Source organism: Podarcis filfolensis (assembly GCF_964270895.1).
Source record: "Podarcis filfolensis genome assembly, chromosome: 16".
NCBI classification, from domain to species: domain Eukaryota; kingdom Metazoa; phylum Chordata; class Lepidosauria; order Squamata; family Lacertidae; genus Podarcis; species Podarcis filfolensis.
In genome coordinates, this window is record NC_139620.1 from 34,830,852 (window position 1) to 34,847,285 (window position 16,434).

Here is a 16,434-nt window from a genome sequence, read left to right on the forward strand (position 1 = left end):
ACCTTGATTTTGATACAGTGGGAAGGAACAGCAACGGCACATTTCTGTCTGCATATGAATATTCCCACTGGATATTTAGCATGAGAGACTTTTGGGGAGGAAACTGCCGAGCGGATGAACCACTCTGCTTGTACAACCTGGGTTTGCCACGAAAGGCGGGTGGTAGCTTCCTGCCAGGGCCGTACCACTACAGAGTCCTGTCGGCGGGGCAGAGGGCATGCTGTGTAATTTGGATACTCCTCTATGCCATTCCACTCCTACTCAGCGAGTACACAAGAGAGAAGGCTCCCAAAGCTTTTCTTCCTGTGTGCTGGCATGTGCATCAATGCATGGACGCATTTGAACAGGCAGCCCCCATGTCCGCCATGTATTACGCAATACAGTCCCATGAAGACGGTGTGCCCGTATGTCTTCTCTCAATTTTGATAGAATTGGGAGGACTGGGAAATGGAGTGCAAAGCCTTTCTTATTGACCATCTTTCAGTCAGTTCATAGAATCATAGAGGGACCTCAAGGGTCATATGGTGTTCCCCATGGAATTGCAGAGTTGGAAGAGAGTGGGGCAGCTCTTTTAATATGAAAGAGTTTCTTGGCTTTTATTTTATTTTAAGAGGGACTTTTGCTCCACTTCCACGCACAGGAGAATGCCTCTATACTTTCCACATCGTTGTGATTCGCAGACGGTGGGTTTTCAAATTGCAGCAGGGCAATTGGATGTGATCGCCCAATATGTCCTGCTCAAACCTAGGACAATTTCAGGCTGTGTCAGTGGACACACTGCACTTGGTGAAAACAAACTGGTGTGTGGCTGTATTGGATGTACACATAGGTCCCGCTTTCCGAATGCTCACTATGTGAAAGTTCACTTATCTGAACATGAGGAATTCGTACCCCAGACTTGCTCTACATACTGCAGATTCAGATATCCAAACAGAAAGCATTTTTTACTTCCTTGTTTGCCTTTTGCTGGTTGGCTGAGGATCAGAGGGAGGGGGAATGATCAGACAAATCAGAGAGCATTTTTCGGGGGGGGGGCATGTTCGGGACAAAAATCTGTGATTGGGAACACATTAGAAACTTCCCCATAGGAATCAATGGAAATCGTCAACTTGTTATGCAAACACACTGTGTTTGGGAAGCGGGACCTGCATGTACCTACAGCACAAGCTGAAACTAGATTAGCCTTTCCCCATGGATCCCCAGAAGGATGATATTATCTAAAGGAGCTCAAACAAAGGATTTGCTCTCTCAGCAAACTATCAGCCAAACTAGATGCTATTTGCTACTTACATGTTATTTCACCCACCCTTTAAAAAAGAAAACACCTGAAAGCAGCTTCCAAAGGCTGCAGAACTGAGTGAAGGAATGGAAAGGGCTGCTTAAAATCACCCCCCCCCCACTGCCCCCACTGCTTTTTCCCCTACAAGGGAAAAATATGGGATGCAACAAATCAGTGGGGGCTGGTCCCTTAAGATGAGTGGAGCACAACTCCAACAGCCTCAGTTGGCCCTCATTCAACTCTTACCTGCCTCTTCTTACTTACAACTAAATGTGGGAAGGCCTGGGGTGGGGGAACGGGGGGGGGGCGATATGTGGAATATTAAAACTATATCAAACTGGTTTTTATTTTTATTTTTCCGGGAGGGAAACGGCGTTGGAAAAAATGGGGGGGACTGGTTTTCCCCCAATTTTTCTGATTTTTTCCAGGCCTTCCCATCTCTACTTACAACCGACTCAGGGGGGGTGGCTCTGCTTGAGGCAGCTTCTTCCTCCTCCTCAATTTCAGTACTTCTGGTGGGAGGAGGATGGGGAACTAAAATTAGTTGTCTCTAGGCTGCCATTGGGATGTGGGTGGCACTGTGGTCTAAACCACTGAGCCTTGGGCTTGCCGATCAGAAGGTCGGCGGTTCAAATCCCCGCGACGGGGTGAGCTCCCGTTGCTTGGTCCCAGCTCCTGCCAACCTAGCAGTTCGAAAGCACGTCAAAGTGCAAGTAGATAAATAGGTACCACTCCAGCGGGAAGGTAAACAGCATTTCCATGCGCTGCTCTGGTTTCGCCAGAAGCTGCTTAGTCATGCTGGCCACATGACTCGGAAAAACTGTCTGCAGACAAACGTCGGCTCCCTCGGCCAGTAAAGCGAGATGAGTGCCACAACCCCAGAGTCGTTCGCGACTGGAATTAACTGTCAGGGGTCCTTTACCTTTACCTTTAGGCTGCCATTGGCTCTGGCTCCCCCTACTGTTGGCCTCCCTGCTTTCCGCTCTACTAGCCCTAATGGGCAGCAGCCACCATGGTAAGAAATAGCCTGTAACTCTGGAGGTGATTTTCAATTGTCAGGATCCTTGTCTGCCCTTCTGCTCAGCCTGAAGGCAGTTTCCCTCCACTTTAAACCATTTATAGCTCACCCCTACCCCTCCAATTTTTTAAAAAACCCAGGGGCCATAGCCACCCTGCTCCCAACTAGCCACACTCTCACACAGCCCCTTTCGCATGCACACACATCACACAGATGATTCATGCAGAAGAGCAATGGACCACAAGCCACTGTTGCCAAAATCAGTGGGGTCTGGTGACGGGGGGTAGAAAGATTTTCTGTGTGAACCATATCAGGCCCCCAGCTGGGGGTGGGGCATAGCTAGGTTTGCACAAGAAAACCTATGTCACTTGAACTCTGTTTGATGTGCTGTAGGTGTACGGAATTGCCCTCATCCTCCTCATTGATTCACCCATCAGAGCATCCATCTTCCCATTCCTCTTCATCAGCACATTGCATTTCCCCCTCCATAATGCATTTATTTTTTTGGAGCTTGGTCAAGAGTACCCAACAAGGAAGACCCAACAATCTGAATGAGAAAACTTGAAATATGAATTGTGTCCCTGCGGTTTCCTGTCAGTGGCCTGGCTATCTTTTTTCTGTTCCCCAGAGGGATAAACCAGTTTGAGGCGGCTTCTCCTCACGCAGCTCATGTTCTCTGGCAGAGCATGAGGCACCTTTGCCATTTCTCATGAAGGTTAAATAATCATCACCACCAACAGTAAACTCAAGAGGTTGAGTCCTTGTGAAACCAGGGCCACCCAAATTAAGTCAGGCATTTCTCCATAGTCTGAGGATGCAGAAGAATATATACTTAACAAACAAAAATTTATGAACTAAAAAGTCCACAATGGCCTGAGAGGGACCTGTGAGCTTCCACATTTATAGAATGCCAATGGGAAATTGTTCAAACATGGAGAGGCTGAATTTGTACATAGCGATGATATACTATGATTTATTATTGCACAAACAAGCCCCAGCCTTGTGCCTTCCCCTCATCATTTGCCTGGTGTATGGTAAGACAGCCAAGTGCCACAGCTTTGGGGTTGGGAGGAACTACTGACATATTTTTTGAGGATCCGGTGATATTATTTATTCTGTCTTAGCCCACCATTTCCTCTGAGGAGTTCAGGATAGTGTACAATGTTCCCCTCACATTTTATATCCACAACAACCCCAGCAGGTAGGCTAGGAAGAGAGATAGCAACTGGCCCAAGTCTGCTCAGTGGGCTTCATGGCAAAGTGAGGATTTGAACACAGATCCCTGAAATCAACACTCTAATGATTGTGTTACGCTGGCAGTTTTGCCATGTGAATCACTCTCTCCCCACCCCACCCACATCATAAGGCTACTTCATCTCACTCAGCTGTTGAGAATAACCACCTTTCTACCCAAAAGATAAAGAGAACAAAACAGCCTAAAGCGTGAATCAGGCCTTCCAAAATAAGTGAGGTGGTGCGTTTTATTAGATTAGCACGTGCAAGAGAAATTGATGGCGCTCCAGATGTTGGTGGGCTCCAAGGGTGGGTTGATGATTCGAACTCCCATCAGCCCCAGGCAGCATGGCCAGCAGCCAGGGATGGTGGGAGCTGGAGCCCAGAAACACCTGGAGGGTACCAGACTAGGTGCGATGGTGGTGCTGTCCCTCCACACTGTCAGAAGCAGCATGCCTTCAGACACCAGTTGTTGGGAAGCCACAGGTGAGGAGAGCAGTGTTTCTGCTCAGGTGCTTCCCACTGGGGTGTCCTGTCAGCTGGGCCAAGGTGATCATTTGGCCTCCCTTCTTAACATTTTTGTGGAATGCTTTGAGGTGCATGGCAGCCAACGTCAAACCAGACCTGGGCTGAGAGCCTTGGCATGAGGAAGCCTCTACGAGGGAAGGGTAACCGGAGTCGTGCTTAATAGACCATTCCGTTTTTCTCCATAGAGATTACAATGGACAGTAACAGTGAAGGTGCTCGGTCAGGTAGTGAGGGGCATAGTTCCCCCCTAAGAGAAGATGCTTATTATCGCAGCATTGGCGGACACAGGAAATGGTGCCGGCAACGTACCGTGGCCTCTGACTATAGATACGGTATGCCAAAACCCTTCTTCGTCCTTTGTGCCAAACCAAAAAGGGCTGCTTTTTTCAGAGCTGCGTGTGAAATGAGCGCCATCTCTGTATGTCGACGTTGCATGCCACGCCGAATGCCGAGGCCGCCCCTCCCTCGCCCCCTCTTTGATAAGGCAAGTCTTGTCCTGCTTTCCTTTCCCCTCTTTACGAACAGGTAAGTTTTGCTTAGGGAGGAGAAAGCTTTATGGTCATCTGGCCCCATTCCCTGCCCATGCCATCAGCTTTCCACATTGAAACAAGTCAAAAGCACCACCCATTGCATGAACCCCATCCTCTCTCTGCCCCCTCCCCCCACCTTTCTACTTGGCTGTGCAATCCCAATGGACATGATCCAAGCACATGACCGCTTTCTTGTACCCTCACCTTAAGTGCTTCTGTTGCCGAAATGCAGGTGCAGGATGCTCAGGTGGGAGCCAATTGACAACACCAGGGCAGTGAGCAGATTCTGATCATGCAGCCCCGTGACACACCATTGCTTTGGGGGGAAATCCTAATAACTTGGTGGGAGGTGTGTCCAAGAAAGCATGCATGGGGTTAGGCTTTCTCTCTGAGAATTTCAAATTTAATTAATATCCAAGTCTGGCAGAAGCCTGCATGCGGATAGGATTTGGTTCACCTCTGAAAATGTCATGGAGCCCCGCTGTTAGTGGAGCTCAGATCTGAATGTCAGGCCTCCCTGCTACCAAAATGGCGCTGAGGCCATGTAGACCAATACCAAGCACTGCCGAAATCAACGGGACTTGCTTGCAAGAAGGGTGTGGTGTTGATTCAAAACAGGGATGCTTTGATCTCTGAGCATTCTGGAGGTGTGTAATACAACGCAGTGCAAACTCAAGAATGGGGGAGAATAGAAAAGAATTATTACAAGGGGGTAAATCCTCTTTTCCCTGGGCACAGGCCACATCCCAGAGACATCTTGCCGCCATCTTGTTTTGGGAAGCAGTAAGTGGGGAGGCACCATGAAAATGAATTTGTTTTCATTCCTCAGTGGGCCTAATAAAAATAAACTTTTGTGCACCTAGAACAGTGATGGAGAACTTGTGGTTCTCCAAATGTTGTTGCATTACAACTCCTATCATCCCTGACCACTGGCCATGTTGGCAGAAGCTAATGGGAGCTGAACAACATCTGGAGAACATCAGGTTCCCCATCCCATGACCTGGAGTCTCCCTCTCCTCCTTTTCCCACCATCTTGGTTTGGCAACTTACTTCTGGTGTGTGCATGTGTGTGTGTGTTTAGGGGGTGTGGTCCTCATATACCTCTCTGTCCCATATGCTACCCCCTTGTCCACATTCCCACCTGCTTTACAAGAAAAAGCAAATACAAAGAACAAATGCAAGGCTTTGGGGCTGGCCTTCCTTCCCCTCATTGTCTGGCTGCCATGCATTTTGTCTGCCCTCCTGCTGCTTGGAAATGACGTTTCAGTAACTTTCCCCCTTGAAAAGGCGGCACCTCTCCGAAAATGTGGTGTTTTGTTGAACAAAGAATACATATATGCAAAAGGCATTGGGGGATGCCAGTGGTGAATGTTGACCTTGAACGACTAGCAGACGGGTCCTGCTAGTGGTAGCCACGTCTCATGCAGGTGTGCCCATGGCAGATATGTCCCCTGTATGCGCAGTCTCCTCTGTTGTGAACAGAACCGGCCACTTTGTGGGATGCCACCATGTGCCACCTCAATGTGGGTCGAGTGGTGGCAATGTTGCAGGTTCTTCTAATGCAAGAATGGGGGACCTGTGGCCCTCCAAATGTTATTGGACTTTCTGGCTGATTGGAGCTGGGAATCCAACAACATTTTGAGGCCCACATGTTCCCCCATCCCTCTCTAATGGGAAATGAATTAGACCCTCTTACATATACTTCTACTGGCATGGCTGGTGTTCCCTCCACAGATACTCCCTTGCCAGTCTCGGTAAGTTTAAAGGCTTCCTTAAGCACACAAGGAAGACCACATGGGCAGCATCCTTTAGACTTCTCTGTGTGGGTCTGTTGGAAACCACTGAAATCAGTGTGCCGACAAAGATACATGCACTTACCTTCCTATGTGGTGTCAAGGAATCGCATCAAGGGTGTGTGATCAAATTGCCACTGGATTGCAGGCCCCAGGCCTAGGGCTACACTTGATGGTGTGGGGTTGCATTGAGGTAGTGCTGAACTGCAGAAAAGGTCATTACACCCCACCCAAGAAGTATTAGCCATGCAATTAGAGGTGTCAAGAGCTTTATACCCAGCACTGCTTGGGAATCCTAAGGAACTCAAAAAATCTGTGCAGTCTTGAATTTGGTGGTTGAAATCATTGCTGTTTTGGAAGGTTTCAGTCTTGATTCAAAATGGCATTCAATTGCATCCAAGGAACTATAATTCAAAATTTGGTTAAAAGCAAAACACATGCCTTTTTCGCATCTAGGCCAGCCCCAGATCCAGCACACTGTTAAGGCAGGCATTGATGGACTCCAACTCCCATCAGCCCCAGCCAAACAACATCTGGATGGCCACAGGTTCCCCATCCCATGCACAAAAGCTGAATGGGATCTCAGCATGTCACTTGTCTTAAGTTCCTTGGATTCCAAAGGGAATCGCATGGACACTGTCTGCTGTGGATTGCATCCATAATATAGACTAGAGTGTTTGTGGTCAGTTCTCAAGTGTGGTCTTCTTGTGCATAGACAGCCACTTTGACCGGGCGAAGGCATGTTCAGGGGAGCTAAAAGCTAATAAAGGCCAATTGCTCTGCTCAGCAAATGGTATCTAAAGTTGCAGTAAGACTTTTCTCGAGAGCCAGTGTGGTGTAGTGGTTAAGAGCGGTAGTCTCATAATCTGGGGAACCAAGTTCGCCTCTCCGCTCCTCCAAATGCAGCTGCTGGGTGACCTTGGGCCAGTCACACTTCTTTGAAGTCTCTCAGCCCCACTCACCTCACAGAGTGTTTGTTGTGGGGGAGGAAGGGAAAGGAGAATGTTAGCCACTTTGAGACTCCTTAAAGGGAGTGAAAGGCGGGATATCAAATCCAAACTACTCTTCTTCTTCTTCTTCTTCTTCTTCTTCTTCTTCTTCTTCTTCTTCTTCTTCTTCTTCTTCTCTGTAGCTATCTATGCACTGAAAGTTTCTGTGGTACCATTTTGCCATGGGCCTCATTGCAGATTCAGTCCAGGTGTCTTGCTTGGAACACTTCACTCATCAAAGAGACTCTGATGTAAACACTTGAGATAGGGAAATGGGAACGGGGAACTAAGAGGCCCTTCCCACAGTTATTATCCCACCACCAATTATGAAGTCCTCACAAATCGACTTTCCTTGTGAACGCACCAGCACTTGCTTTGGTTAATGCTCATCACAACTTGGGGAAAAAAATCATTGAAACCAGTCGAAGTTAGAGGAAGGCATATGGGGTTGGGGGAGGGGGAGGGATGCCAACACAGAGAGTTTCCAGGAAATTGGTCTGCATTGGCCAAATATTCTGCAAAAGTCAACATGTGATGACTTTGATTGTAAAATTGTGCAGGATTGTGTGAATAGCATGGGCTGCAAGTGGGAGATGGATGGAGGAATAGATAGGTTTTTATTAATATTTATTTTTTATTACACTTATATCCTGCCTTTCATCCAAGAATCTCAAGGCAGCCTATGTGATTTCCCCTTCCCGCCCCCCACAAAATTATCCTCAAAATAATCCTGTGTGATAGATTAGACTGAGAGACTGCTACTATTGACTGAAGGTCACCTGAGGAGCTGATGGGTAGGAGTTGGACCCTTCTGCTCTGCAGCACAGGGTAACGGTGCAGGAGGGGTGTTGTTAAAGTACCTAGCAAACACCCCTAGAGTGTAGCTTCCAAGCTTCTGTCTCTGGAGCAAGGAGGCAGGAGAAGCTGAAGGCAGGGACTGGTGGACTGTAAACATGCCAATCTGCTGATCTGCAAATTCCTCTGGTGGCTGGGGACACAGGTTCCAGTCTTACTCCTCCAGGCAGAAGGAGATCAGCTAATTTATTGCTGGAGAGAGCAAGTAGTTCTAGCACCACAACTTGGCAATTAAAGAAATCACCTTGGCTTTGGGCACTTTGAGGTGTATGTTTTCAGGACCCTCCTTATGTTTATGGTTGTTAGTTGCTTTTAAATGGTTTGTAATATCGTTTTAATGCTGTCCCTCATCCTGGGACCTTATGGAGAAGGGTGGGCAATAAATAAACAAATAAGTAGTTTTGTCCTCTGGAGGGAATGATATTAAAACTGGTATGGCCAAAGGGAATAGCAGTAGCTATTAAAAATGTTCACCCATGTCCAGGCACCACCCACCCACAAGAGGGAAGAATTGGGAGAGCCTTAAGATTTGCAGAATAACGAAATTAACTTTAATTGGATGGGTGGGAGACCCAAGTTGAAGGGGCTCAAAGCAGTGTGTTCAGTGGCCACAGGATTCTGACTTACTAGGGTTGGGGGATGGGATACAGGGTGAAGGAGGGGATATTGAACTGGATGATTGGAATCCTGAACAACAACACAATACACTGCAACCTTTTGTTGCAAATTCCACTTATTATTCTCTTCCCGGGGACCCCACTTTACTGCAGCCGAGCCTTTAGGCTGCCTGGTCATTTCATGTCATTTATTATATTTGTCGTAATAAATGTGAGATCGTCCCAAGGGGAGGTTACACTCAGAAGAAAAAGACATGGAGATTTGGAAATGATGGTTAGAACTGAAATGGAAACGCAATACATTCCATCCCACTCATGGACACAAAGGCAGGGTGTGTGGGCTGTTGGGAAATGAGGGTCCTGATACAGCTGCCACATCATAGCAGGGTTAAATGTGTGGCCGGAGCCAATCTGATCCCCAAATGGATGTCCTCAAAATCATGTACCATAGTGGGGGTCAGGCGCTGAGTACTCAAGCAGAGCTGTAGTTTTAGGGCCGTGTTAGCAACTGGGTGCACCTGTTGTTCATAAACTGGAGTGAGGCCACGTGTCCACTAGGGAGGGGTTAATCTGTCCAGTTGGGATCCTCACAGTTTTCCAGCATTGCGATTTTCACATCTATTTGCTTTTACTTTTTCTTTTTGAGTCCTCATTAAAACAAGCTTTTCAGTGTGAATTTCTCCTAATCTATGCATCTCTGTATGCGATTTCACCTAAGCTACACAATAGGAAAAGCATCCCCCCCCCAGTGTGAAGCATTTTTGTATCTCTGCCTGTGCATTGTTTCGGGAAGTGCAAAACAAGTAGGTTTGGTTTAAATGCAAGCTGAATCAAATACCACCCACCCCTGTGCCATCCACAGTGTCCACGTGAGCACTGACAGCTGCTATGAGCAGCAGACTAAAATGCAGGGTTGCTATAGGGTAGCAATGACCTTGTGTCTTACTTTACAGAGGACAGTCCTCTATTTGAACATGTCCACCCTTTGATAATGATAATTTATTGTTTATACCCCACACATCTGCCTTCAACACAAATAAATAATGACAACAATAATTTGTATACAGTCATACCTCTAGTTGCGTTAGGTTCATGTTGCGGATTTTCGGGTTGCGAACGCGGCAAACCCAGAAGGGTATACTTCCAGGTTTCGCCGCATGCACAGAAGCATTCTGCATGCTTTGTGCATGCACAGAAGCGCTCTATTGCACTCCATGCTTGTGCAGAAGCGCTGCTCTAGTTGCAGACTTTTCGGGGTGCAAATGGCACCCCGGAATGGACCGTGTCCGCAACTAGAGGTACCACTGTAGTTGGAAGCGACCACAATAATCATCTAGTGCAAACTCCTGCAATGCAGGAATCTTTTGGCCCAGTGTGAGACTTGAACCCACAACCCGGAGATTTAGAGTCTCATGCGCTACCAACTGAGCTATAAACCAAGTCAGGTTTAAAGTTAATAATGTATGCTAAGAAGGGAGAGCAGGGGCCAGCGCAAGCACACAAGGACCACCGGGACACACATCTCCCTCACTGTGGTGAGTTGTATTGCATTTCCATTTCACTCGCAGCCGTGATTCCCAAATTTGCATCTATTCCTATAAATTAGCAAGTGTAAGCTTTATGCAAAAATCTGTGTCCTCTTTCTCTAATTTCACTTTGCATAAATGTCCACTCTAAATTGCTTACGACACAGACATTGGGCCTCTGCTTTTGGTGCCAGCGCTTAGTGGCTAGAGCAAAAATGTTCTGCCTCTCCCATAATACCATAACCTGGGCTCGTCTAATAAAATTGCTTCTGGCAGCACACTCAGGATAAGCAAAATAAAGTACTGCCTTCACGCAGCCTTTGATTAACTTATGGAACTCTCTGCCACAAGATGTGAGGAGGACTAGTAGCTTGGGTGGCTTTAAAAGGGGGGAATAGACAAATTTGCTGTTAATCGTGACAGCTTAATAAATCCTTCATGTTTTGAGGTACCGTGCCTCTGAATATCAGCTGCTGAAGGCTATTTCGTTCATGCTCTGCTTGTGGCCTTCTCAGAAGCATTAAATTAGCCTTTGACAGATGGATGGTGCTGAACTATGTGGGCCTCTGTCTTGATCCAGGAGGTTACTTCCTATGTTCTCACATCCTCTGTCAGTTTTGCATCCTAGCAACAAGTTGGGGTCTTTGCTGAATGAGATTGAGAGGCACCTGCATGGAGGGCTGTCAAAGATCATCTCGCAGTGCTGCTCCCTCACACGCACTTGAACTTTCTTTCTGGCCTCTGGCCTTGATTTTGCAGATGGGTACTGTAGCCGAGAGCGTCTGTCCCCAGAGATTTACGAAGAATCCGAAACTGACCCTGGTGCAGAGGAGGTTTCCACGCGGATCTTCGTTGCCCTTTTCGACTACGACCCACTGACCATGTCTCCCAATCCTGATGCGGCTGAAGAGGAGCTCCCGTTTAAAGAAGGGCAGATTATCAAGGTATGGCCTGTGAAGCAGAAGCGGAGCACACTCATGCAGGATTGGGGCTAGAACCAGTTATGGCTGCTACCTGTGGGGGCCAGTCTGTGAGGGCTGAAGGGGCACTGTGCATTCAGCCAGCCCTCACTTGCCTGCTCTCCTACGCACAAGTAGTACATGGGATGTCCTTGGCTGTCACATTCCACCTTTGAACCACAGAATCATGGAACTGAAGAGTTGGAAGGGAGCCTGAGGGCAATCTAGTCCCACCCCCAGCAATGCAGGAATCTCAACTGAAGCAGCCATGGCAGATGGCCACCCAACCACTGCTTAGAAACCTCCAAGGTGTCAGGTTTCAGGGAATCAGCTTCCTCCCCCATGGCAGCAGATAAGTAGAACAAAGGAAAAGTTTCAGTTACAGATAGGTAGCCGTGTTGGTCTGCCATAGTCAAAAAAAATTTTTTTTTCCCTTCTAGTAGCACCTTAAAGACCAACTAAGTTAGTTCTTGGTATGAGCTTTCGTGTGCATGCACACTTCTTCAGATACACGGAAACAGAAGTTGCCAGATCCTTCTATATAGTGAGAAGGTGGGGAGGGGTATTACTCAGAAGGGTGGTGGGAATGGGTGATTGGCAGATAGCTGTGATGAGCCTGTTGACGACTCTTAACGACTGCAATAGGTCTTACAGGAAAAAGCAAGGGGTGAGAAGGTGAAAAATGGCTTTGTCATGTATAATGAGATAAGAATCCAATGTCTTTGTTCAGACCAGGTCTCTCCATGGTTTTAAGTTTGGTAATGAGTTGCAATTCAGCAGCTTCTCTTTCCAGTCTATTTCTGAAATTCCTTTGTAGTAAAACAGCTACTTTGAGATCTTGTATAGAATGTCCTGGGAGATTGAAGTGTTCTCCTACTGGTTTCTCTGTCTTGTGATTCTTGATGTCCGATTTATGTTCGTTTATTCTTTGGCGTAAGGTTTGGCCTGTTTGTCCAATATAGAGAGCAGTTGCAATTCAGCAGCTTCTCTTTCCAGTCTATTTCTGAAATTCCTTTGTAGGAAAAGGAGTCATCTTACCAGTTAGAATCTTTAATAATCACAGTGAGACACAACAGAGCACATCTCTCTAGAATGGCGGTGTTCCCAATTAAGCTTTACTCCCCTTGCATCCCTATTAATCTACATCACTCCTACGTCTTGTAACCTTGTGCTCTCTGTGCTTTCTGTTTGGAGACTTTCTGAGCCCTTCTAGATGGGGATGGGGAAGGAATGCTATCCAGCAACTGTAAATCTGTTAACCCTCCCTCTCCCAGCGTTTCTTCTCCTAGCTGTTCCCCATCCAGTATTTCCCAGCTTCTGCCTTCTGAACTATGCCCCTCTGCAAACCACTGTTCCAAATCTATACTGTCCTCCTGCTCCTGGGGAGATTCGGGGTCGGAGGGAGGCGGCGCCTCCCACCATGCCTCCTCAGCACAGTGCCTGACACAAGGAAATAAAGTCCACCACTTTCCAAGGGAGTCCCGTCCCACTGTCAAACACCTCTTACTGTCAGAAAGTTCTTCCTGGTGTTTTGTCAGAATCTCCTTTGGTCTCTGTGTGAACCATTGTAGAATTCAGCAGGGGGGAGGAGGATGTTGGTGTTGGGGCAGGACTAGAATTAGTTGGCTCCGCAAAGAGGTTGAGGGAACTTTTTTTTTCACATGTGGTGGACTTGTAAAAGGGTAAAAGAGTATTGGAAAATGATCCATAACGAATTGAAAAAAAAATGTTTAAAAGTACTTCCCCCCAAAAAAACAGAGTCCTTTCTGTTGGGGATAATTCAGACTGAAATTCCCAGGTGTCATAAAAGGATATTTATGGATGCCACTACTGCGGCCCATGTTTTGTTAGCCCAAAAATGAAAAACAATTGAGGTTCCAACTAAAGAAGAATGGCAACTTAAGCTGACAGAATATGTGCAGCTTGCAGACTTAACATATAGAATAAGAGAACAAGAAGAACATACGTTTAGAGAAGACTGGAAAATGTTTATTTAATATATGGGAAATGACTGTGTACAGCTGAAAACGCTGGCAGCATTAAGATAAATTCAACAGTGTAAATAACTTATGATGGTTGTAATCATGGAATACTGAATGGTATAGTTTCTGTGAAATATGCAGGAATTTATGATATGTAAAATGAACTATGGAAAGAGAAGAAGGGAAGTCATTGATATCTTAAGGATGTATAAATGAGTACTTTGAATTGTAAAACAGTCATCTGCTGTTTGGGCTTCTTGCTTTCCACTCCATCAGTCCCACTGGCCAGTCCTTGGAAGGCAAGGAGGCCACCAGCAGATGGTGCCAGAGGCAGCAGTAGGCAGAGCCAGCCGGTTCTAGTTGTGGAACTCCCTTCCCACAGAGATGCATCTGCCACCTTCATTGTACAGCTTTTGGAGAATGTTGAAGACGCACTTCCTTACTCACCTGGTGTTGGACATTTGAGGTGCATGTTTATAGGACCCACCTTTTGCAATTTTAAGTTGTTTAAACAGTCTTTAATATTGTGCAGTATTGTAATGTGGGTGGCGCTATGGGTTAAACCACAGAGCCTAGGGCTTGCCTATTGGAAGGTCGGCGGTTTGAATCCCCGCAACGGGGTGAGCTCCCATTGCTCGGTCCCAGCTCCTGCCCACCTAGCAGTTCGAAAGCACGTCAAAGTGCAAGTAGATAAATAGGTACTGCTCTGGCGGGAAGGTAAACAGTGTTTCTGTGCGCTGCTCTGGCGAGATGAGCGCCGCAACCCCAGAGTCATCCACAACTGGACCTAATGGTCAGGGGTCCCTTTACCTTTACCTTTACCTTGGGACTTTAGGAGGAAAGCGCAGAAATTTGTTGTTGTTGTTTTTAAAAGGTTATTTATACCCCGCCCAGCTGGCCGGGTTTCCCCAGCTGCTCTGGGTGGTTCCCATAATAATAATAATAATAATAATAATAATAATAATAATAATAATGTGATAAAACATCAAACATTAAAAACTTCCCTAAACTGGGCTGCCTTCAGATGCCTTCTAAAAGTCAGATAGTTGTTTATTTCCTTGACAAACAAACAACAAATAACAAACAAACTTCAGAAATGCCTAACTGCTTGGTCAAACTGAGTAAGTCATTTGTTTGTTTTTTCAACATCAGGTGTACGGCGATAAAGACGTTGATGGATTTTACCGGGGGGAAACCTGCGCGAGGCTGGGCCTTATTCCTTGCAATATGGTCTCTGAAATCCAAGCCGACGACGAAGCTATGATGGAGCAGCTTCTGAAGCAAGGGTTCCTCCCTCTGAACACCCCTGTGGAGAAAATAGGTAAGGGAGGCCACCTGTAGCTGTCATCATGCTGTTGGGACTCCGTCTGCAACAGTTGTAGAAATGCTCCCCAGTTCGGCAGTAGGCCTGCGGTCAAGTAGGATAAATCTGCCCAGAATTAGATTACTGCGTAAGCCAAGGGTAGGGAACCTCTCAACCCAAGGGCCGCATTTGGTCTTGGGGGCCAAGGCCGCATTGGCAGGGCAGCAAATGCCTATTTGGCCTTTGCACATTAGACTGGTTTCCGCTCGCACACCTTGCTATTCTGAGAAGTGCTAGGCATTACCCAGAGTTCAAGGACACATTCTAGCCAGGCAAAAACACTTTGGGTGCCAAGGTGGGTCTGTGAGGGGTGTGGCCTCAGGAGGAGACTACCGAGTTCCAGGTAGAGAGACCTGCGGAGCCCGCCTTTGGTCTTTGGCCTTTAGGCTCCCCACTCCTGGTGAACACGAATAAGGGCTAACGAAACTCAAATAGAAATGTTTGTTCCCCCCTAGTGGGACCTTTAAAACACAACCACTGCCAACAATTCATCGGTTCAGAGATGTCAATCTTCCGAATGGTTAGAGTCTGCATGGCGTGTTCTGCATTGCCGGTTGGTCTGGGTCACCCTGCTTGTTGTTCCCATCAGAGACCGCTGCCTGCAGCTCTGAGTCATGGCCTGAATCGCACAATATTCTGGACCAGGCAGGTCATCACTGTGTAGGAAACAGAAGTAGTCTTCAGAATAAGCTAAGTTTCAAAAGCTAGAGAGGCAAAGGGCCGAATTAGATGTAATGTTAATTGCTTGGTAACATGCACATTCTTCAGTTATGTAAATAGCAGCTGTGGGACAGCCTGAGCTGTCTCCGGACTGGGGGGGGGGGTTAACTTTCTGTCCTCCCCGCACTGCACCCTCCCCAAGGGAGCACCCAAAAGAGATTTCCTTGGAAGACAAACAACAGCTTCCATCTATTTTTGTCAGCAGAGGTGGAAAGAAGCTGGCTGCACACATTTAAAGCACCTGACCTCCCCCCAAAATCCCGGGAGCTGTAGTTCACTCCTCACGGGGATACATTCCCAGCACCCTTGGCAAACTACAGTTCCCAAAGTTCTTTTTGGCAGGAGAGCGAGCAGGAAATGTGCTTCGAATGCATGGGTTCGCTGCAGCTTCTTATTTAGAAAACAAAAAATGTGCGCCTCCCATGCAGCTAATGTAGTGGCTAGTTTGGCCAGGAACCTTAAGTTTTTGTTGTTTTAAAGGAAGTATAATGGTTTAACTCCTTTGACCTGAAAGGGGTTTGGGGAGGTGGGTTGGAATCTGATTTTGATCCTCTGTTGTTCATGTTGGGGTCTCCTTTGATCCTGAGGACATGGAAAAGCAAACCAACCCCTTAACCATGCTGGATTACACCACCCTCAGTGCAACAATGGCTCTGTGATAAAGACAAACACATGGGGTGGTTAAAATGAACTCAGGCGGTGCTGCATTGCCACCCATCTGGTCTTGGTCCTTGAAAGTCCACATTTTGAAAGTGCCGTACCTTCCTTCTTAACAGCTTCATATCTTCTCTTCTTTTGTTTGTTCTTTTCCTGAAGTCAACTGCAACCGTTTCAAAGAGAGCTCACACTCTGCACACCGCAGGTCCAGAAAGTCCAAAAGAGGTCTGTGCTTAAAACCAACCAACTAACCAACCAACCAACCCCCAACCCAACAACCTGATTCAAGCTGTTGACGAAGCAAAGTGCTTTGAGCTGGCTTGTTTGATACTCCTTTTAGGCATCCCATCAGATACTAGGAGCAGAAAGGGTGTTCCTCACCTGT

General features: G+C 47.0%; 1 protein-coding gene across 5 annotated transcripts in view; it reads left to right on the plus strand.

The window, feature by feature from the left end:
- The window catches only part of RIMBP2 (RIMS binding protein 2), a 260,412-nt gene that overhangs the window by 231,742 nt on the left and 12,236 nt on the right, over positions 1-16,434 (plus strand). For 4 of the 5 annotated variants that reach the window (XM_083589685.1, XM_083589684.1, XM_083589686.1 and 1 more), the window contains 3 exons: positions 4,244-4,390; positions 11,128-11,312; positions 14,462-14,630. In XM_083589685.1, coding sequence (XP_083445811.1) covers positions 4,244-4,390; positions 11,128-11,312; positions 14,462-14,630 — 501 coding nt within the window. The remainder of the gene's footprint in view (positions 1-4,243; positions 4,391-11,127; positions 11,313-14,461; positions 14,631-16,434) is intronic. The other variant, XM_083589688.1, reaches the window with a different exon arrangement.